A 25172-nucleotide genomic window follows, 5' to 3' on the forward strand; every position below is an offset into this window, starting at 1 on the left:
TTAACCACTATTATTGCACACAGAGTGAGTCCATGCAACTTATGTGACTTGTTAAGCAACTTTTTACTCATGAACTTATTTAGGCTTGCCATAACAATGGGGTTGAATATGACATTTCAGCTTTTAATTTTATATTAATTTGTGTATAGGCCAGTGACACAAAATCTAAATGGAATCCATTTTAAATTCAGGCTGTAACACAACAAAATTCAGAAAAAGTCTAGGGGTGTGAATACTTTCTGAAGGCACTGTAGGTAATTGTGGCTAATGTTTGGATTGTGTTGTTTGGTTTTCACTTATTTTCTATCTGTATGGAAATGCAAATGTAAGCCTCTGTAATATTGTGCTTCACATGTTTATGTTGTGAGAAAGAATTAAGAGTTAAGGGTTTTCTGATTTTATTTCAAAGTACATTACAAATTCCTTTTAAATTATCTTGAATCTGAACCTTTTTGCCAGTTTACTTTGATCCTTTTACTTTTATGATCAAAGATTGTGGTAATTTAGTAATCCATTAACTGGAAGGAGGGTAAGCCATTTACATGACATGAGGGATGGTCTGTTTTGTTTTCTACAACTCTCGTTCAACTCTGACCAATCACAGCAAAGTGGGTTAAATTCGCGCGTGCGCTTTTGATACATTGTGTTTTTGTTGATATCCTGATATTTTTAGGCTCCGAGTTTAGCTTTCTGAAGCTAATAAACCTCCCCTTCTTTGGGGGGTTTTACTATTATAGCCAATTGAGACAATAATAAAATACCATAGCTAGCTATATGAAGGGCTGATGGAGAACACAAGGAATTTGGTGAGTTCATTTCCCCGATATGGTCCGTCCGCTTCCGACTTGTTGTGTAGCTAGCTACGGTAGCTAGCTCGCTAACGTCGTTAGTTGGCTAACATTAGCTAGCTAGCGCTCCCCCTTCGTTGTTATCAGATTGTAGTAAGAACAGCTGATTGAATCACCAAACATGCTTGATAATATCCATTAGCCCTGATGTGAAAATGAATATACGGATGCTTTGTGCGTTTTTTACACGATAAAGGTCTACTTGTTTATTGAAAAATGTATTGCAAGCGGTCTTGTAACTAGTCAACGTTAGCTAGATAGGTCTGGCTAGCTAACTAACGCTATGGTAGAACTGGAATAACAGATATGCTAAGGCCTCAGCTCTCACATTCATTCTACACAAGTCGGTTAGTTACTTAGCCAACTAAGTGTGCTAACTAGAACATTATAAATAGCTAGCCAGTAACGTAGTGCGAAACAGATAATAGGGAAATCATTTTACAGTAACGTTACTGTCATATGCAGAAGAGGAAGTGGTCAATAAATGCATACTCTGAGACGGCTTTGTAGTTGTATAGGAAGGTAACTGCTATTATATATGCTAACTATGTGGCTAAGACTCAGTCATTGCTCAGTAAAATGTTATATCATACTATTAACGTTAGCTCTATTGGTATGGATGTTGTTTCTCATCTCATTGATTCCGGTAGCCATGTACATATGCATAGCCATGTAACTATCTGTATCTGTCACATATCAGTGCGACTGTTGTATCACATTGTTTACCATACCCAGTTTCCAAGTATACCAGTTTTCAAGTCAATATTCTATTATGACTATGCCATAATAAAACATGTGGTTACGAAAGTTATAATGACTTACTTTTTGAAAGAAAAAACAAAGTCATAATAACGAATGATAGCTCTCTTAGTCTAGCTCTCCACAAAAATCTAGCACAACATTATAGACTCACTCCCTCTCTCTGCTCCTTCCAGGCTGAGCGCACCCCGCGTTCGGAGCGTAAGCGTCAGGACTCTTTCGGTATGTTTGATGGGTACGACAGCTGCAGTGAGGAGAGCACCAGTAGCTCCAGTTCAGAGGACAGTGAGGACGAGGTGCCATCCATCCCTGCCAGCCTGCCCATCATTAAGAACAATGGACAGGTTTACACCTATCCCGACGGCAAGGCCGGCATGGGTCAGTACGGACAAATATTGATATAGAATCTGAAGATATATATCGAAATTGGTCAGGAATATCTATGGGTCAGTCAGTGTCACTCTGGGGTGATCACACAAAGCAGTTGGGGATTGGTGGATGGAGCCGGTGGAAGAGATTGTGAATTAAATGGCTGCCTGTAATTGAGGTTAGACTATAGAGTGTGTATTGACATGGATCCCGGCCTGCAACTGAGAAGAAGAACTGATAAAAGAATACATTACTTTGAATTAATTGGAATTTCCTGCTGTATTTTGATTTTCCTGTGAATGTTTATGTGTTGCCTCTGTTCTCCAGCCACCTGTGAGATGTGTGGGATGGTTGGAGTGCGAGACGCCTTCTACTCCAAAACAAAACGCTTCTGCAGCGTCTCCTGCTCTAGAAGTTATTCCTCCAACTCTAAAAAAGCCAGTATAATGGCTAGACTCCAGGTAAGCATGATATGCCCAACTATGTTCTGCATTTTGTTTTAGCCAGATGGTAGAATGAAAATATTTTCTTATATTTCCTTTAGAAATGCAAGAAAACATCAGTAAAATTTGTGAACATATTTACCTATTTTCATTCTTTATTGTTATGTGCTTTTTACTCGAAGGGTAAACCACCTACGAAAAAGGCCAAGGTCTTACAGAAACAGCCTCTCATGGCGAAGTTGGCAGCTTACGCCCAGTACCAAGCAAGTCAACAACAACAAAACCTGGCTAAATCAAAAGCAGGTGAGTCCCACAGTAGACCAAACATACAGTCTCTCATATTGTTGTAATGGAGAAGAATGACCTTGAATGGAAAGTTATTTCAGTCAAAAGAATACACGTTCTCTGTATTTTCTTGACCCAGTATAGTGAACATGTGATGTTGACCTTGTTCCTTCTCCCATACAGTAGTTCCTGTTGAGTGCTTTGACTGGGGAAGATACATCTGTAGCAATAACCTGGTTGGAGCACCAGTCAGCTGCTTCAAGCACGTACGTTTAAACAATAGCCAGACATTCAAATGGTCTATTACAGATGCTACGGTTATACATCAGTAAATCTACGCTGTTTTGATCAAAACAATGGTCCCCTGTGGTAAATAATATGAAGTCGTGTTAAATTGAAATATTTCTCTGTGTCTTAGGTCCCTATGGGTACGTGCTGGGGAGACCTAGCTGAAGGAGTGAGGGTGGAGGTGCTCAACTCCGATACTAACCTCTCTACTAAAGTCTACTGGATAGCAGGGATCGTCAAACTTGCAGGTAAGAATACATCTAAACACATGGAGGATTTTATAAATATTGTACCTGGGGTACAATAGAAGTATTACGTGGCTTTTTGGCACTATGATCAGACTATACTTGTATGACAAGTATAAGGTATTCCTCTTAGAAGAATGCACGGTAATGAGGTTGTAATGATGTCACGTGAAACATTCTGTTTTATCTGTTGTCTCTTTCTGTTTTGTTCTCTTCCCAAGGGTTCAAGGCTCTGCTGCGGTATGAGGGTTTTGACAACGACACCATCAGGGACTTCTGGTGTAACCTCTGTGTTCCAGAGATCCACCCCGTGGGGTGGTGCGCCTCCAGTGGGAAACCCCTCGTACCTCCCAAATGTAAACATCACTCTAATAATGATCATAGTAATACGCTTTGTTTTGAACTTGCCTTTGATAAAATAGTCACATATTCCCTAACAGAAGATGAAAAACCAGGTTGATAGACTGATGGCGGATATGTTTTCGTGTTCTCTCTCAGCGATACAGAATAAGTACTCTAACTGGAAAGCTTTTCTTGTGAAGCGACTCACTGGAGCCAAGACACTGCCACCGGACTTTGCTGCAAAGGTAAGATTTCATAATTACGAGCTGCAGAGGCAAGGATGATAGCCTAAGCACACCAGTATTCCTACTTGCACATCATCATCTGCACATCTATCACTCCAGTGTTCATTTGCTAAATTGTAATTACTTCGCTACTATGGCCTATTTATTGCCTTACCTCCTTACTCCATTTGCACACACTGTATATAGATTTTTCTATTGTGTTATTGACTGTACTTTTGTTTATCACATGTGTAACTCTGTTGTTGTTTTTTGTTGCACTGCTTTGCTTTATCTTGGCCAGGTCGCAGTTGTAAATGAGAACTTGTTCTCAACTGGCCTACCTGGTTAAATAAAGGTAAAATAAAAAATAGAGCTCTAAAAGCGCCCACTCTAAACCAGGGGTTGGAACCGGTTCAGGGAACAGAACCAAAAACTGGAAAATAATGTACATTTTTCAAAGAACAGAAACGGAACAGGGAATGAAAGTGACCTCTACTGCTCCGGTACAAAACCGTTATTTTTAAAAGCATGGAACCGGTTTATAACGTTCTTCTTTTACATACAGTGCTTTCGGGAAGTATTCAGACCCCTTGACTTTTTACACATTTTGTTAGGTTACAGCCTTATTCTAAAATTGATTGTTGTTTTTTCCCCTCATCAATCTACACATAATACCCCATAATGAGAAAGCAAAAACAGTTTCAGAAATTGTTGCTAATATAATGAAATATCACATTTACGTAAGTATTCAGACCCTTTACTCAGTACTTTGTTGAAGCACATTTGGCAGCGATTACAGCCTCGAGTCTTCTTGAGTATGACACTACAAGCTTGGCACACCTGTATTTGGGGAGTTTCTTCCGTTCTCTGCAGATGCTCTCATGCTCTGTCAGGTTGGATGGGGAGCGTTGCTGCACAGCTATTTTCAGGTCTCCAGAGATGTTCGATCGGGTTCAAGTCCGGACCCTGGCTGGGCCACTCAAGGTCATTTAGAGACTTGTCCCGAAGCCACTTCTGCGTTGTCTTGGATGTGTGCTTAGCACCGTGGTCCTGTTGGAAGTTGAACCTTCGCCCCATCAAGGATCTCTCTGTACTTTGGTCCGTTGATCTTTCCCTCGATCCTGACTAGTCTCCCAGTCGCTGCCACTGACAAATGTTCCTACAACATGATGCTGACACCACCATGCTTCACTGTAGGGATGGTGCCAGGTTTCTTCCAGAAGTGACGGCATTCAGGCCAAGGAGTTCAATCTTGGTTTCATCAGATCAGAGAATCTTGTTTCTCATGGTCTGTAAGTCTTTAGATGCCTTTTGGCAAACTCTAAGCGGGCTGTCATGTGCCTTTTACTAAGGAGTGGCTTCCGTCTGGTCACTACCATAAAGGCCTGATTGGTGGAGTGCTGCAGAGATGGTTGTCCTTTCTCCACAGAGAAACTCTAGAGCTCTGTCAGTGACCATCAAGTTCTTGGTCACCTCCCTGTCCAAGGCCCTCCTCCCCCGATTGCTCAGTTTGGCCAGGCAGCCAGCTCAAGGAAGAGTCTTGGTGGTTCCAAACTTCTTCCATTTAAGAATGATGGAGGCCACTGTGTTCTTGGGGACCTTTAATGCTGCAGAATTATTTTGCCACCCTTCCCCAGACCTGTGCCTAGACACAATCCTGTCTCGGAGCTCTATAGACAATTCCTTCGACCGCATGGCTTGGTTTTTGCTCTGACGTGCACTGTCAACTGTGGGACCTTATATAGCCAGGTGTGTGCCTTTCCTAATCATGTCCAATCAATCGAATTTACTGTTAAGTTCATGTTTTAAGTATCCCTATATTTCTGTTATTAAGTGGCTATCACTCAGTCAAGAGTGCGCATGCGCAGGAAGGCTGTTCGTTGTTGGACCTAGCCTTGAGTGTAATGGCTACCTTGTAGTGTGTTCATATAGTAGAGTAAACTTTGTTAAACTGGAACCTTGTCGTTGTGTCATTTCGAGTTAACATTGGTAGCAGAGGATGGCTTCTAACTACAACGTGCCACCTCGCTTCGACGAGAAGAGGTCGTACGAAAGTTGGAAAAACGAACTGGGAATCTGGACACGCGTTACTAATCTGGACGCGAAAAAGCAAGCACTTGCGGTGGTATTATCGCTCGAGGGAAGAGGGAGAGATACAGCACTGGAAATATCCGTTGAGGATTTGAACAAGGATGACGGTATGGGAACTTTGATCACAGCACTGGATTCTGTATTTCTTAAAGAAGAGAAAGACCGTGCCTACGAGGCATATTCAAACTTTGACAGTGTTACGAGAGATATTTCGGTTGCAATGGCGGACTACATCATTGATTTCGAACAGAGGTACAATAGAATGCGCAAGTACGACATGGTTCTCCCAGATGCAGTGTTAGGGTTCAAGTTGCTAGACACTGCCTGTCTAGATGGTAGGGAGAAACAGTTGGCTTTGACTGCTTGTACTGTGCTGACTTTTGCATCTATGAAGTCGGCACTAAAAATAATATTTGGTGAGAAGACGTCTGTCGCGCCAATAACAGATGGAATGCAAGTGAGTGACGCAGCATATTACACCGAGCAGCACAGAAAAGGCGCCAACAAGTCACGTTTTCAAGACAACCAGAAGAGGGCGCCATTTCCCGGCACAAATCCACTGGACACATATGGAAGGAGATCGAAATGTGCAATTTGTCAAAGCACTTACCATTGGGTTAAAGACTGTCCTCATAAAAATGAACAAGTTAAACTAACAGAGGAAAATGTAAACACAGAGATAGAGCAGTGTAACATTACACTGTTTTCAAATGAATCTGATACTGAGATTTTTATAGTTGAATCCTTAGGATCTGCTGTGATTGATACTGCATGTACACGGACAGTGTGTGGTGCAAAATGGCTTGATAGCTATGTCAGTGAACTAAATATGAAAGAAGTACAAAATATGATTGACACACCAAGCAAAAGAGCTTTCAAATTTGGAGATGGGAGAATTGTACATTCTACCAAGAGAGTTAAAATACCAGAAAAAATTGGTCAGACTAAGTGTCACATTGAAACAGAGGTGGTCCCTACAGATATCCCCTTACTATTAAGCAAAGCTTCCCTCAAGAAGGCAGAGGCTGTACTAGACATAAAAAATGACAAGGTAGTGATGTTTAAACAACCAGTGACTCTTGAACTTACTACCTCAGGCCACTATTGTGTAAACATTTTAGACAAAGACATCTCACAGAGTCCATGCAAAAATGAGATTCTGACTGACACAGAGCACATGGAGATTCTGACAGTCACAGAGAACATGAGCACTAAAGAAAAACACAAAGTATTGCAAAAGCTTTACAAACAGTTTGGACATGATACAGTTGACAGACTTCAGAAGTTACTCTGCAGTTCAGGGAATAATGATGATGAGAAGTACGAAACTGGAAACAAAGTGTACTACAAACGAGTTGACTGTCAAGAGTGGAAAGGACCGGGAGTAGTCATTGGTCAAGATGGTGTGGTGATATTTGTGAGGCACGAAGGCATGATTGTCAGGGTGCATCACTCAAGATTGCGGAAAGTAAATGATCAACAAGATAGAGGGGCTGTAGCTGAGAATCAGTCTCCTAATGAAAATGACAAAAAGGACACAGTAACAGACACAAACCTACCAGATGTCACATCCAATGATATGGACACTGAAACTGACACAGGAAATGGAGCAGAGACCTTTAACCATGCCACAGGTAATACTATTGAGCGTTCAAATGAGGAAAACATTCAACAACAGCCATATGTGTTAAGAGAACATGGTTGTTCCAATCTGAAAACAGGACAAACTGTTAAATACATGGACAGAGAAAGTGGTATTCCACATACAGCAACCGTCATTGGACGAGCAGGAAAAGTAAAACACAAGAACTGGTACAACTTGCAGTACTCTGAACCAGCTACACTTTCTGGTACAACAGGGTCAGCTGACCTGTCACTTGTAGATAATATCAGAATTGAATCAATGGAAAATCGAGAAAAACAGAATGACATTCAAAATGATGATGTATTTGAAACAAAGGTTGTGTCATTTCGAGTTAACATTTACCACAGGTGGACTCCAATCAAGTTGTACATTTACATTTACATTTAAGTCATTTAGCAGACGCTCTTATCCAGAGCGACTTACAAATTGGTGCATTCACCTTATGATATCCAGTGGAACAACCACTTTACAATAGTGCATCTAACTCTTTTAAGGGGGGGGGGGGTTAGAAGGATTACTTTATCCTATCCTAGGTATTCCTTAAAGAGGTGGGGTTTCAGGTGTCTCCGGAAGGTGGTGATTGACTCCGCTGACCTGGCGTCGTGAGGGAGTTTGTTCCACCATTGGGGTGCCAGAGCAGCGAACAGTTTTGACTGGGCTGAGCGGGAACTGTACTTCCTCAGAGGTAGGGAGGCGAGCAGGCCAGAGGTGGATGAACGCAGTGCCCTTGTTTGGGTGTAGGGCCTGATCAGAGCCTGAAGGTACGGGGGTGCCGTTCCCCTCACAGCTCCGTAGGCAAGCACCATGGTCTTGTAGCGGATGCGAGCTTCAACTGGAAGCCAGTGGAGAGAGCGGAGGAGCGGGGTGACGTGAGAGAACTTGGGAAAGTTGAACACCAGACGGGCTGCGGCGTTCTGGATGAGTTGTAGGGGTTTAATGGCACAGGCAGGGAGCCCAGCCAACAGCGAGTTGCAGTAATCCAGACGGGAGATGACAAGTGCCTGGATTAGGACCTGCGCCGCTTCCTGCGTGAGGCAGGGTCGTACTCTGCGAATGTTGTAGAGCATGAACCTACAGGAACGGGTCACCGCCTTGATGTTAGTTGAGAACGACAGGGTGTTGTCCAGGATCACGCCAAGGTTCTTAGCACTCTGGGAGGAGGACACAATGGAGTTGTCAACCGTGATGGCGAGATCATGGAACGGGCAGTCCTTCCCCGGGAGGAAGAGCAGCTCCGTCTTGCCGAGGTTCAGCTTGAGGTGGTGATCCGTCATCCACACTGATATGTCTGCCAGACATGCAGAGATGCGATTCACCACCTGGTTATCAGAGGGGGGAAAGGAGAAGATTAATTGTGTGTCGTCTGCATAGCAATGATAGGAGAGACCATGTGAGGATATGACAGAGCCAAGTGACTTGGTGTATAGCGAGAATAGGAGAGGGCCTAGAACAGAGCCCTGGGGGACACCAGTGGTGAGAGCACGTGGTGCGGAGACAGATTCTCGCCACGCCACCTGGTAGGAGCGACCTGTCAGGTAGGACGCAATCCAAGCGTGGGCCGCGCCGGAGATGCCCAGCTCGGAGAGGGTGGAGAGGAGGATCTGATGGTTCACAGTATCAAAGGCAGCCGATAGGTCTAGAAGGATGAGAGCAGAGGAGAGAGAGTTAGCTTTAGCAGTGCGGAGCGCCTCCGTGACACAGAGAAGAGCAGTCTCAGTTGAATGACTAGTCTTGAAACCTGACTGATTTGGATCAAGAAGGTCATTCTGAGAGAGATAGCAGGAGAGCTGGCCAAGGACGGCACGTTCAAGAGTTTTGGAGAGAAAAGAAAGAAGGGATACTGGTCTGTAGTTGTTGACATCGGAGGGATCGAGTGTAGGTTTTTTCAGAAGGGGTGCAACTCTCGCTCTCTTGAAGACGGAAGGGACGTAGCCAGCGGTCAAGGATGAGTTGATGAGCGAGGTGAGGTAAGGGAGAAGGTCTCCGGAAATGGTCTGGAGAAGAGAGGAGGGGATAGGGTCAAGCGGGCAGGTTGTTGGGCGGCCGGCCGTCACAAGACGCGAGATTTCATCTGGAGAGAGAGGGGAGAAAGAGGTCAAAGCACAGGGTAGGGCAGTGTGAGCAGAACCAGCGGTGTCGTTTGACTTAGCAAACGAGGATCGGATGTCGTCGACCTTCTTTTCAAAATGGTTGACAAAGTCATCAGCAGAGAGGGAGGAGGGGGGAGGAGGGGGAGGAGGATTCAGGAGGGAGGAGAAGGTGGCAAAGAGCTTCCTAGGGTTAGAGGCAGATGCTTGGAATTTAGAGTGGTAGAAATTGGCTTTAGCAGCAGAGACAGAAGAGGAGAATGTAGAGAGGAGGGAGTGAAAGGATGCCAGGTCCGCAGGGAGGCGAGTTTTCCTCCATTTCCGCTCGGCTGCCCGGAGCCCTGTTCTGTGAGCTCGCAATGAGTCGTCGAGCCACGGAGCAGGAGGGGAGGACCGAGCCGGCCTGGAGGATAGGGGACATAGAGAGTCAAAGGATGCAGAAAGGGAGGAGAGGAGGGTTGAGGAGGCAGAATCAGGAGATAGGTTGGAGAAGGTTTGAGCAGAGGGAAGAGATGATAGGATGGAAGAGGAGAGAGTAGCGGGGGAGAGAGAGCGAAGGTTGGGACGGCGCGATACCATCCGAGTAGGGGCAGTGTGGGAAGTGTTGGATGAGAGCGAGAGGGAAAAGGATACAAGGTAGTGGTCGGAGACTTGGAGGGGAGTTGCAATGAGATTAGTGGAAGAACAGCATCTAGTAAAGATGAGGTCAAGCGTATTGCCTGCCTTGTGAGTAGGGGGGGAAGGTGAGAGGGTGAGGTCAAAAGAGGAGAGGAGTGGAAAGAAGGAGGCAGAGAGGAATGAGTCAAAGGTAGACGTGGGGAGGTTAAAGTCACCCAGAACTGTGAGAGGTGAGCCATCCTCAGGAAAGGAACTTATCAGGGCGTCAAGCTCATTGATGAACTCTCCAAGGGAACCTGGAGGGCGATAAATGATAAGGATGTTAAGCTTGAAAGGGCTGGTAACTGTGACAGCATGGAATTCAAAGGAGGCGATAGACAGATGGGTCAGGGGAGAAAGAGAGAATGTCCACTTGGGAGAGATGAGGATCCCAGTGCCACCACCCCGCTGACCAGAAGCTCTCGGGGTGTGCGAGAACACGTGGGCAGACGAGGAGAGAGCAGTAGGAGTAGCAGTGTTATCAGTGGTAATCCATGTTTCCGTCAGTGCCAAGAAGTCGAGGGACTGGAGGGAAGCATAGGCTGAGATGAACTCTGCCTTGTTGGCCGCAGATCGGCAGTTCCAGAGGCTGCCTGAGACCTGGAACTCCACGTGGGTCGTGCGCGCTGGGACCACCAGGTTAGAGTAGCAGCGGCCACGCGGTGTGAAGCGTTTGTATGGTCTGTGCAGAGAGGAGAGAACAGGGATAGACAGACACATAGTTGACAGGCTACAGAAGAGGCTACGCTAATGCAAAGGAGATTGGAATGACAAGTGGACTACACGTCTCGAATGTTCAGAAAGTTAAGCTTACGTTGCAAAAAATCTTATTGACTAAAATGATATAGTACTGCTGGCTGGTGAAATAGGCTAGCTAGCAGTGGCTGCGTTGTTGACTTTGTTTGAAAGTGTAGCTGGCTAGGTAACCTCTAACTGGCTAGGTAACCTCGACAATTACTCTAGACTACACAATTATCTTGGATACAAAGACGGCTATGTAGCCAGCTAAGATCAAACAAATCAAACTGTTGTACTGTAATGAAATGAAATGTAATACTACCTGTAATACTACCTGTGGAGCAAAGCGGAATGCAACTACTCGCTCCAAACCAAACCGGAAGTGCGTATCGTAGAGGGAGAGGCAATAGAAGTGTTGTTTCTTGTATTATTGTCTTTTGTGTCTTTAGAGGACTGCTTCACCTTAATGTCCCCTTTCCCTTTTCTTCTGTCCTTATTTTGTCCCACTTTGTCCCTTCTTTGTCCCTTCTTCTCTTCTGCCAACTAGACACTCCTTGTTAGCTAGCTAGCTTCTTTCAGGAATGTCCCTAGCAACTGCCTAGCAACAGGTAAACAACTTAGCTAGCTAAGAAAACGGTATAATTTTATGAAAAATTGTTACTTTTTCAAAAGCCTTTCTTCTTTGTTTGCTGCTTGTTTGGTCTCCTATTCAGTTTGCAGTTTTCTTTTGATTTTTTTTTCGATGTACTTTACTCTAAAAAAACATTTAAATTTCAATATTTGTAGGAGCTCATCTTTTCAGCTGCTGCTGCTTAATTTGGAACTCCGGAATTGTAGAAACATCTCAATGATGATCAATGGAAACAGGATGCACCTGGGCTCAATTTCGAGTCTCATAGCAAAGGGTCTGAATACTTGTGTAAATAAGGTATCTGTTTTTTTATTTGTAATAAATTAGCAAAAATGTCAAACCTTTTTTCACTTTGTCATTATGGGTTATTGTGTGTAGATTGCTGAGGATTTTTAAACAATGAATACTTTCCGAAGGCACTGTATTTCCAGTCCCACAAAAAAATCAAAAATAAGGGCTTATGGCCTACTGACATACCAAGTGTGATTCACAAGATAAGGGGACAGGGATGTTTTATTAGAGAAGAACAGATTAACTTTTTCAATGCTAGTTAAGGATACTATAGTTATCACATTTCACATTGGATTTATTAGCTACAAAAAGGTAATACGTGTTTTTAGTTCTGGTGCCGCTCTGCACACACAAGCTTGTTAGATAGCTCTGGTCCAGTGTTAAACCTACTCCGTTCAAAGGACTTTGAAAGTTCCTCCATAGAAGCCGCTCCTCCGTAGATGGGCTATATTCTGTGGTCCTAATTCGGGTAATGCATGTCATAACAAGATTCCCAGCGCTTCAAGCCAAGCCTCCTCCTCCGCTTTCTCCCCAACCGCACAATTTCAGTCGTATCTCATACCCTACACTTGTCTGTCCATTACGTATGTTAACAACTAGCTTGCCCGCTCCATAGCAAGCTGCTCTATCCGCATTGATTGGTGTAGTAATTTAATGAGCTAAATGTAAAAAAAAAAAACTGTCAATTTTCACAGGTTAGAGGGAACAGAAAATAACGATATTTGTTTTGAACTGGTTCAGAAATTTATTTTGCTGGTCGGAACAGTGGGGGAAAAAATGTGTGGTTCTGTTCAGAACGAAATAGTTAAAAAAAATATTTTTTGTTTCCAGTCCCTGCAATAAACACCTTCCATTCCCCCCTCTCTAACCAGGTTCATGAGAACATGCAGTTCCCTTTTAAGAAGCTGATGCGAGTGGAGGTGGTGGATAAGACGCACCTGTGCCGAACTCGGGTGGCTCTGGTGGAGCAGGTGATCGGGGGAAGGCTGAGGCTCGTCTACGAGGAGAGCGCCGACGACTTCTGGTGTCACATGTACTCCCCGCTCATACACGCCATCGGATGGTCCCGGAGCATCGGACACCGCTTCAAACGATCCGGTCAGTCAAGTTAGTTGGTTTGGGTAGTTAAGTTGTCAGTGAGTTAGTTAGTTGGTTACTCCAATGTGTTTGTTTTCTGGCTCTGATGGCAATGATTGTTTTCCAGATGTGTCAAAGAAAATCGATGGTCAGATGGACGCCCCCGCCCCGCTGTTTGCCAAGGTAATGTAATACGCCAAGTGGAGTTACAGTGGCCCAAGTCTTTGTGCCTCTGTGGTTTCTATTGATATTTTCCTATGTATATGTATGGATCCGGAATGAAGGATGTGTCTGTGATGTCTCCTTAGGTGAAGGATGTGGACCAGAGTGGTGAATGGTTCAAGGACGGGATGAAACTAGAGGCCATCGACCCTCTAAACCTCTCAGCTATATGTGTAGCCACTGTAAGAAAGGTAACTGTCTCACCCCTCAGCTATATGTGTAGCCACTGTAAGAAAGGTAACTGTCTCACCCCTCAGCTATATGTGTAGCCACTGTAAGAAAGGTAACTGTCTCACCCCTCAGCTATATGTGTAGCCACTGTAAGAAAGGTAACTGTCTCACCCCTCAGCTATATGTGTAGCCACTGTAAGAAAGGTAACTGTCTCACCCCTCAGCTATATGTGTAGCCACTGTAAGAAAGGTAACTGTCTCACCCCTCAGCTATATGTGTAGCCACTGTAAGAAAGGTAACTGTCTCACCCCTCAGCTATATGTGTAGCCACTGTAAGAAAGGTAACTGTCTCACCCCTCAGCTATATGTGTAGCCACTGTAAGAAAGGTAACTGTCTCACCCCTCAGCTATATGTGTAGCCACTGTAAGAAAGGTAACTGTCTCACCCCTCAGCTATATGTGTAGCCACTGTAAGAAAGGTAACTGTCTCACCCCTCAGCTATATGTGTAGCCACTGTAAGAAAGGTAACTGTCTCACCCCTCAGCTATATGTGTAGCCACTGTAAGAAAGGTAACTGTCTCACCCCTCAGCTATATGTGTAGCCACTGTAAGAAAGGTAACTGTCTCACCCCTCAGCTATATGTGTAGCCACTGTAAGAAAGGTAACTGTCTCACCCCTCAGCTATATGTGTAGCCACTGTAAGAAAGGTAACTGTCTCACCCCTCAGCTATATGTGTAGCCACTGTAAGAAAGGTAACTGTCTCACCCCTCAGCTATATGTGTAGCCACTGTAAGAAAGGTAACTGTCTCACCCCTCAGCTATATGTGTAGCCACTGTAAGAAAGGTAACTGTCTCACCCCTCAGCTATATGTGTAGCCACTGTAAGAAAGGTAACTGTCTCACCCCTCAGCTATATGTGTAGCCACTGTAAGAAAGGTAACTGTCTCACCCCTCAGCTATATGTGTAGCCACTGTAAGAAAGGTAACTGTCTCACCCCTCAGCTATATGTGTAGCCACTGTAAGAAAGGTAACTGTCTCACCCCTCAGCTATATGTGTAGCCACTGTAAGAAAGGTAACTGTCTCACCCCTCAGCTATATGTGTAGCCACTGTAAGAAAGGTAACTGTCTCACCCCTCAGCTATATGTGTAGCCACTGTAAGAAAGGTAACTGTCTCACCCCTCAGCTATATGTGTAGCCACTGTAAGAAAGGTAACTGTCTCACCCCTCAGCTATATGTGTAGCCACTGTAAGAAAGGTAACTGTCTCACCCCTCAGCTATATGTGTAGCCACTGTAAGAAAGGTAACTGTCTCACCCCTCAGCTATATGTGTAGCCACTGTAAGAAAGGTAACTGTCTCACCCCTCAGCTATATGTGTAGCCACTGTAAGAAAGGTAACTGTCTCACCCCTCAGCTATATGTGTAGCCACTGTAAGAAAGGTAACTGTCTCACCCCTCAGCTATATGTGTAGCCACTGTAAGAAAGGTAACTGTCTCACCCCTCAGCTATATGTGTAGCCACTGTAAGAAAGGTAACTGTCTCACCCCTCAGCTATATGTGTAGCCACTGTAAGAAAGGTAACTGTCTCACCCCTCAGCTATATGTGTAGCCACTGTAAGAAAGGTAACTGTCTCACCCCTCAGCTATATGTGTAGCCACTGTAAGAAAGGTAACTGTCTCACCCCTCAGCTATATGTGTAGCCACTGTAAGAAAGGTAACTGTCTCACCCCTCAGCTATATGTGTAGCCACTGTAAGAAAGGTCACTGTCTCACCCCTCAGCTATATGTGTAGCCACTGTAAGAAAGTTATGGCAACAGTTTGGATTGTTACCAATGGAAAACTTTCATATAGGGCAAATTCAAGGGGCATTTAGCCCAATCATACTTCTCCACTGTTGGTACCCCTGGATTGGGAATGCCATGTTCTTATTTTCAGTCCCCTGTAACCTGTTCAGGTGTTCCGTTGTATACATCTTGTGTTGATGTTTGCTGTCTGTTTCCGGTGTTGAGTTGTATACATCTTGATGTTTGCTGTCTGTTTCCGGTGTTCAGTTGTATACGTCTTGATGTTTGCTGTCTGTTCAGGTGTTGAGTTGTATATATATTCTGTTAATGTTTGCTGTCTGTTCAGGTGTTGAGTTGTATTCATCTTGTCTTGATGTTTAATTGTCTCAGGTGTTGGCAGACGGGTACCTCATGATCGCCATCGATGGGTCGGAGGCAGCTGATGGCTCAGACTGGTTTTGCTACCACTCCACTTCTCCCTCCATCTTCCCTGCTGGCTTCTGTGGAATCAACAACATTGAACTCACGCCCCCTAGAGGTACATTTCTATAGCCCCATTTCCTTTCACAGACTACAACATTACTTCACTCCGATTTAATTTTTTCATTCAACCATTGTTTATTTGATTAAGGATAGTCTCATTTAGATAAAAACTATTGGGACAAAGAGATACTACAGTAGTTTTCCTTCCTCTTCCTTTCCTTCTCTCTGGCCTCTATGGTCGGGGGTTATATGTTAACCCAGCCTTACCACTGACTTTGCCCCACAGGGTACACTAAACTGCCATTTAAATGGTTTGACTACCTCAGAGAAGCGAGTTCAATAGCCGCTCCTGTGAAGCTCTTTAACAAGGTAGGACTGATTCCTGACATCGTGGATTTGTTGTTTTATTGTTTCGCCCGGTCCTGTAGTTCTGTGTAAATGACAAAGCGATGCCAACATGCGTTTTGTTCTTCTATGATCACATGAAATATACAAATAAAAAATATATGTTGATAGGTTTCGCTTGTGTACATTGGATATTACAAGTATTCACCCCCCCCCCTGGATTTTTTCCACATTTTGTTGCATTACAAAATGAGATTAAATTATATGTATTTGTGATTTTCTGTCATTGATCTTCACAAAATACTCCATAATGTCAAAGTGAAAAGAACATTCCACACATTTTCACAAATTAATAAAAACAAAAATACTAGAATATAGTCGTTTTGTAAGTATTCACCCATTTGTTTAGGCAAGCCTAAATTAGTTCAGGAGTAAAATGTGGTTAAACAAATCACATAAGTTACATGGACTCAGTTTGTGTGAAATAATAGGCATGACATTATTTCAACTACAAAAGACCAGGGAGCTTTCGGAAGTCTCAAAAGAAGGGCAGTGATTGGTAGATGGGCAACAATAGCAAATCAGACATTGAATGTCACTTTAAGCACGGTCAAGTTAATAATTCTGCTGTGGATGATGTATTAAACCACTCAGACACAGTTGTTCTTCTGACGTGAGGTGCAGGACAGGAAGGAAACTGCTCAGGGATGTCACCATGAGGCCATTGGTGATTTTAAAACAGCTACAGAGTTCAATGGCTGCGATAGGAGGAAACTGATGAGGATCAAAAACATTGTGATGCTGCAATAATGACCAAAAAGACAAGAAGTATAAAAATATATACTGAATATGCATCCTGTATGCAACAAGGCACTAAAGCAATACTGCAAAAAAACAAAACGGCAAAGGAATAAACTTTTTGGCCGAAATGCAAAGCCTTCGGTTTGGGGCAAATCCAACACATCACTAAAGGCCTCATTTTTTTGCATGGTGGTGACTGTATCATGGTATGGGTATGCTTGATATCAGCAAAGACTGGGGAGTTTTTCCGGTTAAAAAGAAACAGGATGTAGCTAAGCACAGCTAAAATCCTTGAGGAAACCTGCTTCAGTCTGCTTTACACCAGACACTGGAAGAGGAATTCACATTTCAGCAGGACAATAACCTAAAACACAAGTCCAAATCTACACTGGAGTTGCTTACCATGAAGACCGTGAATGTTCCTGAGGAGCCAAGTTACAGTTGTGGCTTAAATCTGCTTGAGAATCTATAGCGAGACTTGAAAATCACTGTCTAGCCATGATTCCCAACACCTTGACAGAGCTTGGAAGAATTTTGAAAAGAATAATGAGCAAGTATTAAACTATCCAGGTGTGGAAATCTCATAGGGGGCGATTTCCACCTGAGTTAAGCGAGCCTAAATGGAATGTAAATCCCTTAATGCACTTTTCTCTCTCCGCGTATTCTGACCTTGAACTTAAGCATGAGAATAGCATGCTATTCACCCTCTATTCATTTGGGGTGGAGATCAGATAAATGAAGGTGTGGCGGAGGTGTCTACAGATACGCCGTATTCTGACCTTGACTTCATTTCCCAATATTTCCACCACCTTTATGCACAAGGAAACCATGAATAAGGTCTAGCGAACCTACCGGTTCCAAGTGAGGAAAAAACATCTACTTAATTTTTCTTGATAGAAGTAACACCATTCTCCATGCACTGTAATGTACAACTGGATAAGAGCTGTTGATAAGAGCTAGGTTAAATGATGAATCAGTTTGGATAAGGAATTGTAAAAAATATTTTACCTTATAATCGCTGGAGACAAGTGAAACCAGTCACATGGCAGCAAACTGAAGCATATCAACATATCTTTCCCGCTGTAAAGTTGATGAAATACTGTGCCATTATGTAGAATTTAAATTGTACAGCCTTTTAACTTGCAGCCAGGGATGTGCACTCTCGACTGTCTTAATTACAGGCTACCACGGCATTCTCTATTTTCTGTTTCTATCATGTTAAAAATGTGTCACTATCAGTATCGACCATCGGTAGACCTAATAACCACATATATTCAACTGCCAATTTACTGTTGGTTCCCTTCAGTTTGTATAGCCTACATTATCATTCCATTTAATTACATTGCTTCGTTTACTTTCATTTGCTTCCTCTGTAAACATCGTCACGGCTGTGTGATTTATTGCTGAGGATCATTAGTAACCGTTGATAATATAAGAAAAAAGACATGTATGCTAATTAAATCGGAGCGCAGGCCAAGCCGTAACAGTGTGGCATAATACTTGGCCATGTCATCACACAGTTCCATGGTTAGTGCCGGCAATAAAAGAGGAGGGTATAGCCTAACATTGTACACTATTCTCCCTATTATAATTTGACGTAGACTAATCTTCCAACATTACCATGAGTTGAAGAACTCAATGCGGCAATTTTCTGAATGAGTGAAACCGTTTTTTTATTATTTCGTGTGTAAAGTCTCTCCAAACCAGTTTTTTTTTAAGATTCATAAATACTTTCCTAAACTTAAATAATCTGAAATAACCTTAAAAATGAAATGTAGCCGAATGTGCATATATTTAGATGGCTTTCTTTCATCGATCCCTAATATTCTGAGCCTGTTTTCTCTATATATTCTAGTCTGTCGACAAAAGGTACAGCGTATTTAAAGGGATGTCTTAAGATAAATGTACTGAAAACCCTATTGAATGAAAACTCCACGAGGAAATCTGTTGGCCAGCAAGTGGCAGGGATTTCAGCGGTTGTATGAAGTTTATTCAGAGCGTGCAAGGTAGCCACACCTGCAGAGCATGTTACGTGACTGAATAATGTAAGTCTGAATACCAAATACTGAGAAGTCTGTAGGAAAAGCATAAATTCCTAGGTCTTTGTAACACAATAAATTGTGAAGAAATCCAAGGGGGGTGAATACTTACGATACCCACTGTACATCTTTGTTGTAAGAAAATGCTTCAAAATTGTCATGGAAAAAGAAAGGAGAAAAACACTGGATTGAGCATTTAATCTAAAAATATCTCTCCTCTTTGCCTCCGCTATCTTGTTGCCCCTGCCCAGGATGTTCCAAACCACGGGTTCCGCCAGGGCATGAAGCTGGAGGCCGTGGACCTGATGGATCCCAGGCTGGTGTGTGTTGCCACAGTGACTCGGATCGTCCACCGCCTGTTGCGCATCCACTTTGACGGCTGGGAGGATGAGTATGACCAATGGGTGGACTGCCAATCACCTGACCTCTACCCTGTGGGCTGGTGTCAGCTGACCGGCTACCAGCTACAGCCCCCCGCCGCACAGAGTGAGATCAAGCACTATAGTTCTACCCAAATATAACACACTAACTAGATGCTCAGACATAAACCAACCTCTACCCTTAGGTTCTTGTTGATGGATTGGATTAGATTCCAGTGATATGTCGCCAATTACTCGATAACATTCAATTGGATTCCCAAATAGGGTTTAGTATTTTCCTTCCCCGGAAAATTGCAAACACACCTGGGGCATCCCGGTGTTCCTGTTCAAACCAGAAATGCTATTTATTCTCTAGAGTCTAGGGGGGGGGGGGGTCTTTAGTACCAAATCCCACAGAAACGCATTGAATAACACATTCATAAATGGCAAAAAAGACAGTCCAAAAATAGATCATAAGGTTTTGAAGTGTCTGTCCTATATCTAGGAGATATAAAGCTCAGGAAATATTTTTGTATTTTTTTTGACACATTTAACCCCTTTTTCTGGGGGTAGGCACAAAACTCCATACTTCCATTCATTTTATTTTTTTTAAGTACCGATTACCTTCGGATGAGTCCCATGACACTTGTGGGGGTCGTAGAGCAAAACGGAGAACACCATCGTGTTCATGAGAATCTCCCCTTTCACGCCGATTTTCCGGATGTTTCATGATCTGACAAACACCGCTGTAGCTCAGCCGCCGTAGGCGGATGCAGTGGATTGAGACGCAGCTCTTGCAAAAAAAAACATGTCTCTAGCTTAAAAGAGCATGTAATAAGAGCATGTAATAAGAGCATGTAATAAGAGCATGTAATACCAGCGAAAAAATCTGACCTGATAATACCACTGTAAATGGAGAAATAAATACACATGAATATGATGGTGTCAAGATGTACTGTATTTGTTGCCATTTAATAACTCAAAAGTTCTCTGTCACCGCCCTATTTCGTTGATGAAGCACTGTTGGCCGACTGGTAAAATATTATAAGGTTACCTTTGACTGAAATATGTCAGACAGCTTGTTTGTCCTTTTCTCTCCCCTTGCACTTGGCTATCAGGGGGAATTTGGGAGGGTTGTGGCTGTTTTTACTTAATGCTAACCGACTTATTGTGGCGACTTTGTCACAGGGAATATATATGATTCTTCGCTGAACAAACGAATAAGCAAGTAGAGGAGATTCAACACTATGGATAGCGCAGTGGTTGATCAATTTCCTGCTAATCTGACTAGTAAGCCCGATGTGCTTCCGCTTTTTAAGTTTAACATCATGGAACAATGTTGTAAATGTCTATTTCGGACCCAGTGTAGCTGCTGTTTTGTTAACAGTGAGTAGACTAGCACATGTTGAACCTCTGCCAGTGCCACACAGCTAGTTTGGAGATTGTTTGTGAATGTAAGATGGAGATTTTCTACTGTAATGAGAGGTCGCATGTAACCTACACATGATAGTCAGCAATTCAATTTATAAAAGCCAAGTGTTTCTTTAATTGGGGACTTTATATTGAGTAAATATGGTAGGCTGCTAGCGTTGTGATGACTGGTTTGATTTATGAACGAAGCCAGAGAGTAGGTATGTCCGTTTCATGGAGCTATTTGGACGTGCATATTTAATATTTTTGCATTAGTTAGCCATATCATTTGTATATTATTGGTCCACGGTACCTTTCATTTTCTTTCTCAGGAAACAGGAAGGAGCTAGGTCGGGAAATACCGGTTACCGGAATTACACCCTAGTCCCGAACTAATAGGCAGAAATGTACCTTTGTGTCAGTAAAACAATAGGCAACTGTTTATTTACTGCTAATTTATGTAATTTCAGTGGCCAGAGAAATCCCACCTGCTGTACCTAAGCAGAAGAAGAAAGCTCAACAGTACAAAGGCCAAAAGAAAAGTGAGTTTTCACTTCTTTCCTCTTTTCCTCCTTCCGTTGGTCCACACTGGTGGGGTCAATCTATCTACCCTTTCTCTTATTGGTTAGTTTTTTTCTTGTCTGTTCCTTGGGTTCTGATTGGTTGGCATGAGTCACATGAAAGGAAACTGTGGTACTCGGGGTAAAAGCCAAAGAGGTGGGGAAGGTGCTTGTAACACCAGGTATGACGGTCCAAGCACAGCTTGTTTCACACCTCAGGGAGTGGTTTAGCAGGGATATGTGCAGACACGTGGTCACACACACCACCAACGCTAGCTGATTTACTTGAGTCTGGCTTACCTGGTAGCTTACCTGGGGTGTATTCAGATTATGTAAGGTTCTAGAAAGTTTCATAATGGAACAGAGATCATTCTCTGAACCGTTTGAAAGGTTTTGCAACAATTCATTGGGGCCTGGTGATTGGTGTTTTGAAATATTATATGAAAGGACTTGGAATATGTATATGTTATGTAATCTCATTAAAGCATGGTGTTACTAGGCCTTTGCCTAATACACACAATATTATCTATGATGAATAAATGAATGCATTTACTAGATTTTTCAAAATACATATAAAGCAACACTGTGCAACCAAACATTCAAATCTATACTGTTGGGAGCGCTAGCATCCTGAAAACACCCCTGGTAGCTTACCTGAGTCTGACTTGGTGTCTAGAGCGGAAGATTCCGGTTGGTCGACGGCCCTTCAGTCAGGCAGGCAGGAGGAGGAGCCTATCAGGGGAGGAGGAAGAGCAGAGTCCGCCCCCTTACTCCAGCCAGGGCCCCACTATGGTCCCCCGGCCCCGCACCCACCACCACCACCACACCCACAAACCAGGTAACACACTAACAATGAATAACAACTGAGACCTCCACACAGACAGAGGGCGGTAACAGGGGCCAGTCCTCATCCACTCTAGGTCCTGACCTTCATGTGTGATCGCTGTGTGTCGGATGCAACTGCAGGAAAGAAAAATCTATTTGATCTATTTCTGTGTCATGTTATTGAAGTGGAAGTATTAATGTGGAAAATGTAATTTTCTCCTCCCACCTCATGATGTGTACTAGGTGAGCAAAAGTGGTAATATGATTTACTGTGTATGTCTGTTCGTATTACAGGAACTGCAGGCTCAGATGGAAGGCTAGGTATTAAGTCAGCTGTTCCTGTGTTGCAAAGGGTTTTGTGAATAAAAATTGTTTTGCTATTTTGTTCTCTTGGAGTTGAAAAATTAATGGCCTGTCTTGGTATGCTGGAAAGAGTTTTGCCTATAATTTTGAGATTCATCTGACCTTCAATTTGGCTAACGCTCTCTCCCCCTCTCTCTCCTGCTCTCCAGAGTCTCTGTTGCGTCTGAAGGAGGAGCCGGCTGAGGTGGATGAGTTCACCTTCTCCCAGGGCATCTCAGATCAGGAGAGCAACGGCTCGGGCAGCTACTACATCAAACAGGAGCCCTGATGATCCGGGGGACAGGGGCCTCGGGCTAGGCCTGGGAGGCCAGGGGGAAGCCGGGTAGGACAGGCCAATGGGAACCTCCTACATCCCCCCCAACTAGGATAAGACATCTTTAAACCAAGACGAGAACAACTGGGCAGGGAGCATGGAGTGCTCTTAAAAAAAAACATATCCAGAGAAGCCAACTTCTTCCACCCCAATCAGGAGAGAATGCTACTGGGGTACAAAACACTGAGTGACTTCACGCCTTGAAACCCCAACCCTCACCCCACAAATTAAGCTACTTGGGGCTCCCCAAAACCACCGAGGGGCGAGAACCCTTCTGAGCAGCTACAGCCTCAAACCCTGGCGCTCTGATAGACAGTCACTCATTCACTGAGACAGACATACCATATGAACAAGGCTAACGGGTAACTGGACACTTCCCAAAGCCACCGGCCCGGAAGAGGCCTCTTATGATACCTGGACAATCTGATTTAAAATCCCAATTCCCTGGATGATTGGATACGACTGTGGCTCTCTCCCTTCCTCCATAAATGCATCTATCTAGGGGGCATTGGAGCCTCTCATTTGGGTAGTCTCTCTCCCCCTACCTGCCAGGCAGGATCTCTGACTCAAAACTTGGGGCCCAAACACACAGTCACCTGGACTAACTGTGACAGATATTTCTGAGCCAGGTCTTGGTTTATTTCTTTCAGGTAAGAAGGCTAGCCGCACATGGCGGGATTTAATTTCACACGGTCTTGAGAGGGAGGGAACAAGTTGTATAAAGCAGGATGATTATTATTATTTTTCAAAAATGTTGCCAGGTGGACTTGCTTTGATTTGTTAATAGTACTTGAAGTTTTCAGTTGATATTTGTAAAGTTTCAGTTTTTTGTTTGTTTTTGCCCTTTTAAATTGGAGGGTTGTTGTTATTTTGACTTAAACGCTGGTTTGTTATCAACCTCTCTTTTGGGGGGGAGATACCGTCGGAGTGGTGTAGATATTATGAGGATACATATTCATAGATGTGACTATTCAATATAGAACTATATAGATATTAAGAATTGTGATTTGACGAGAGTGGGTTTTGAAAAGGTGTTGTATAAATCCGAAACCTTGCTGGTGTGATAGGACTGACACTCTCAAACTAGATGGTGTTTATGTCTTAATAGGGTAACTTGCGTACTACTTAGTATTGGCTATGCATACTAGGTAGCGCTAATGTGTCTATTGGGATACACTAGATAAACACTGTCACAGATTGCACTACAGGAACAAACAACCAGTCTCTTTGGGTTGTTGGAACCACCCTTTACCATGTCAGCAGCTTTAGAATAGAAGGACCGGACTTAGCTAATGTTTGCATCTGTTTTTTTAAGTACAGGATACTACTCCAGAAACAAAGCTAAACCATGATATACTCTTTATTTTACTCTACCATAATGTCATAACCTATTTTCCTCGAAGAAAACAAGTGTAAACTTAGTAAGTCTGGCCCTAAAAGACAGAAATGATTTTAGTAATCAAGCAAAGTTGAATCCTAAAATGACGTTGTAAAGCAGGCTGAAAAACAATGTAGGCGACATTTCATGGATGACTTCCGAGATATGCAAAACCGGTAATTTTATTTCAGTGGTGTTTTTCCTCCTGTGTATGGGTAGTTCTTTATTTCAGAGCCATATTGATGCGTACTGGTTAAGTATTCAACCGAGCCACTGGATAACAACTTTATTGTTGGTATTAATGTCTTTTATTAAACACTGCTTTGTTGATAGTCTGTAAGTGTACGTTCATAAAACCAATGGGATCAGAGTGGAGTAGGCTATAGCAGGAGAACCTTTCCCATTGGCTTCTTTATTCACCAGTTAAGAGGTCATACATTTTTATAAGATTCCTGATTGGTTGGAGATCCTCCTGAATCTGCTTGTGTGTTGCAGCTGGTACTGAGTGGTGACGCATCTGTATCTAGACTTCCTTTCTATCTTTGTACTACCTCCTGGTGAGCTTGGCAGTCAAATAGAGACAGGGTTGGGGCTCATTGTGAATTCATAATGGGTCTCAAATTTGAAATGCAGGTTTGGGCAACTTGATATACCATATGCAAATAAAATAATTATATCCTCATATGTTTGACTTTAAGACTAGACCGCAAACACCGATATTTGTAACATAGCACATTTGAGGTAGTCCTCGAAATGGAATAATATGCAATAATGTTTTCTGTATTATTTTGCTATGTCACATCCATGAATTATAACACCCTAAAGTGATATTAAGATACATAAAATATATTATACTTACATCGGTTTACCTAAATTCTATTGCATAACTGTGAGCTATGGTCTATAATCAGAATAGAATGCTTAGGTTTGTTAGAACCACACGCTATATACACTGAGTGTACAAAACCTTAAGGACACCTTCCTAATATTGAGTTGCCCCCCCCCCCCACAAACCAGTGCGCTTGGCACCTACTACCATACCCCGTTCAAAGGCACTTAAATATTTTGTCTTGCCCATTCAACCCCTGAA

The 25172-nt window shown here is 43.2% G+C and overlaps 1 protein-coding gene across 2 annotated transcripts; it reads left to right on the forward strand.

Annotated features, from left to right (window-relative positions):
• The first annotated feature begins 640 nt into the window (after window positions 1-640).
• Window positions 641-24764, forward strand: LOC139580833 (MBT domain-containing protein 1-like). 2 transcript variants are annotated; one of them, XM_071409895.1, is made up of 17 exons: window positions 641-806; window positions 1784-1985; window positions 2304-2437; window positions 2602-2722; window positions 2888-2970; window positions 3123-3240; window positions 3459-3593; window positions 3736-3824; window positions 12816-13041; window positions 13148-13203; window positions 13329-13433; window positions 15597-15744; window positions 15976-16058; window positions 19126-19360; window positions 21114-21185; window positions 21880-22041; window positions 22541-24764. In XM_071409895.1, exons 1-17 carry the CDS (start codon window positions 786-788, stop codon window positions 22657-22659), a joined length of 2109 nt encoding a protein of 702 aa, XP_071265996.1. In that variant the 5' UTR covers window positions 641-785; the 3' UTR covers window positions 22660-24764. The 2 variants fall into 2 exon arrangements, with proteins under 2 accessions (XP_071265996.1, XP_071265997.1); XM_071409896.1 differs by lacking the exon at window positions 21880-22041 and having other exon boundaries at window positions 647-806; window positions 22541-22797.
• The last annotated feature ends 408 nt before the right edge of the window (window positions 24765-25172 follow it).

This window comes from Salvelinus alpinus, chromosome 7, assembly GCF_045679555.1.
Source record: "Salvelinus alpinus chromosome 7, SLU_Salpinus.1, whole genome shotgun sequence".
Lineage (NCBI taxonomy): Eukaryota > Metazoa > Chordata > Actinopteri > Salmoniformes > Salmonidae > Salvelinus > Salvelinus alpinus.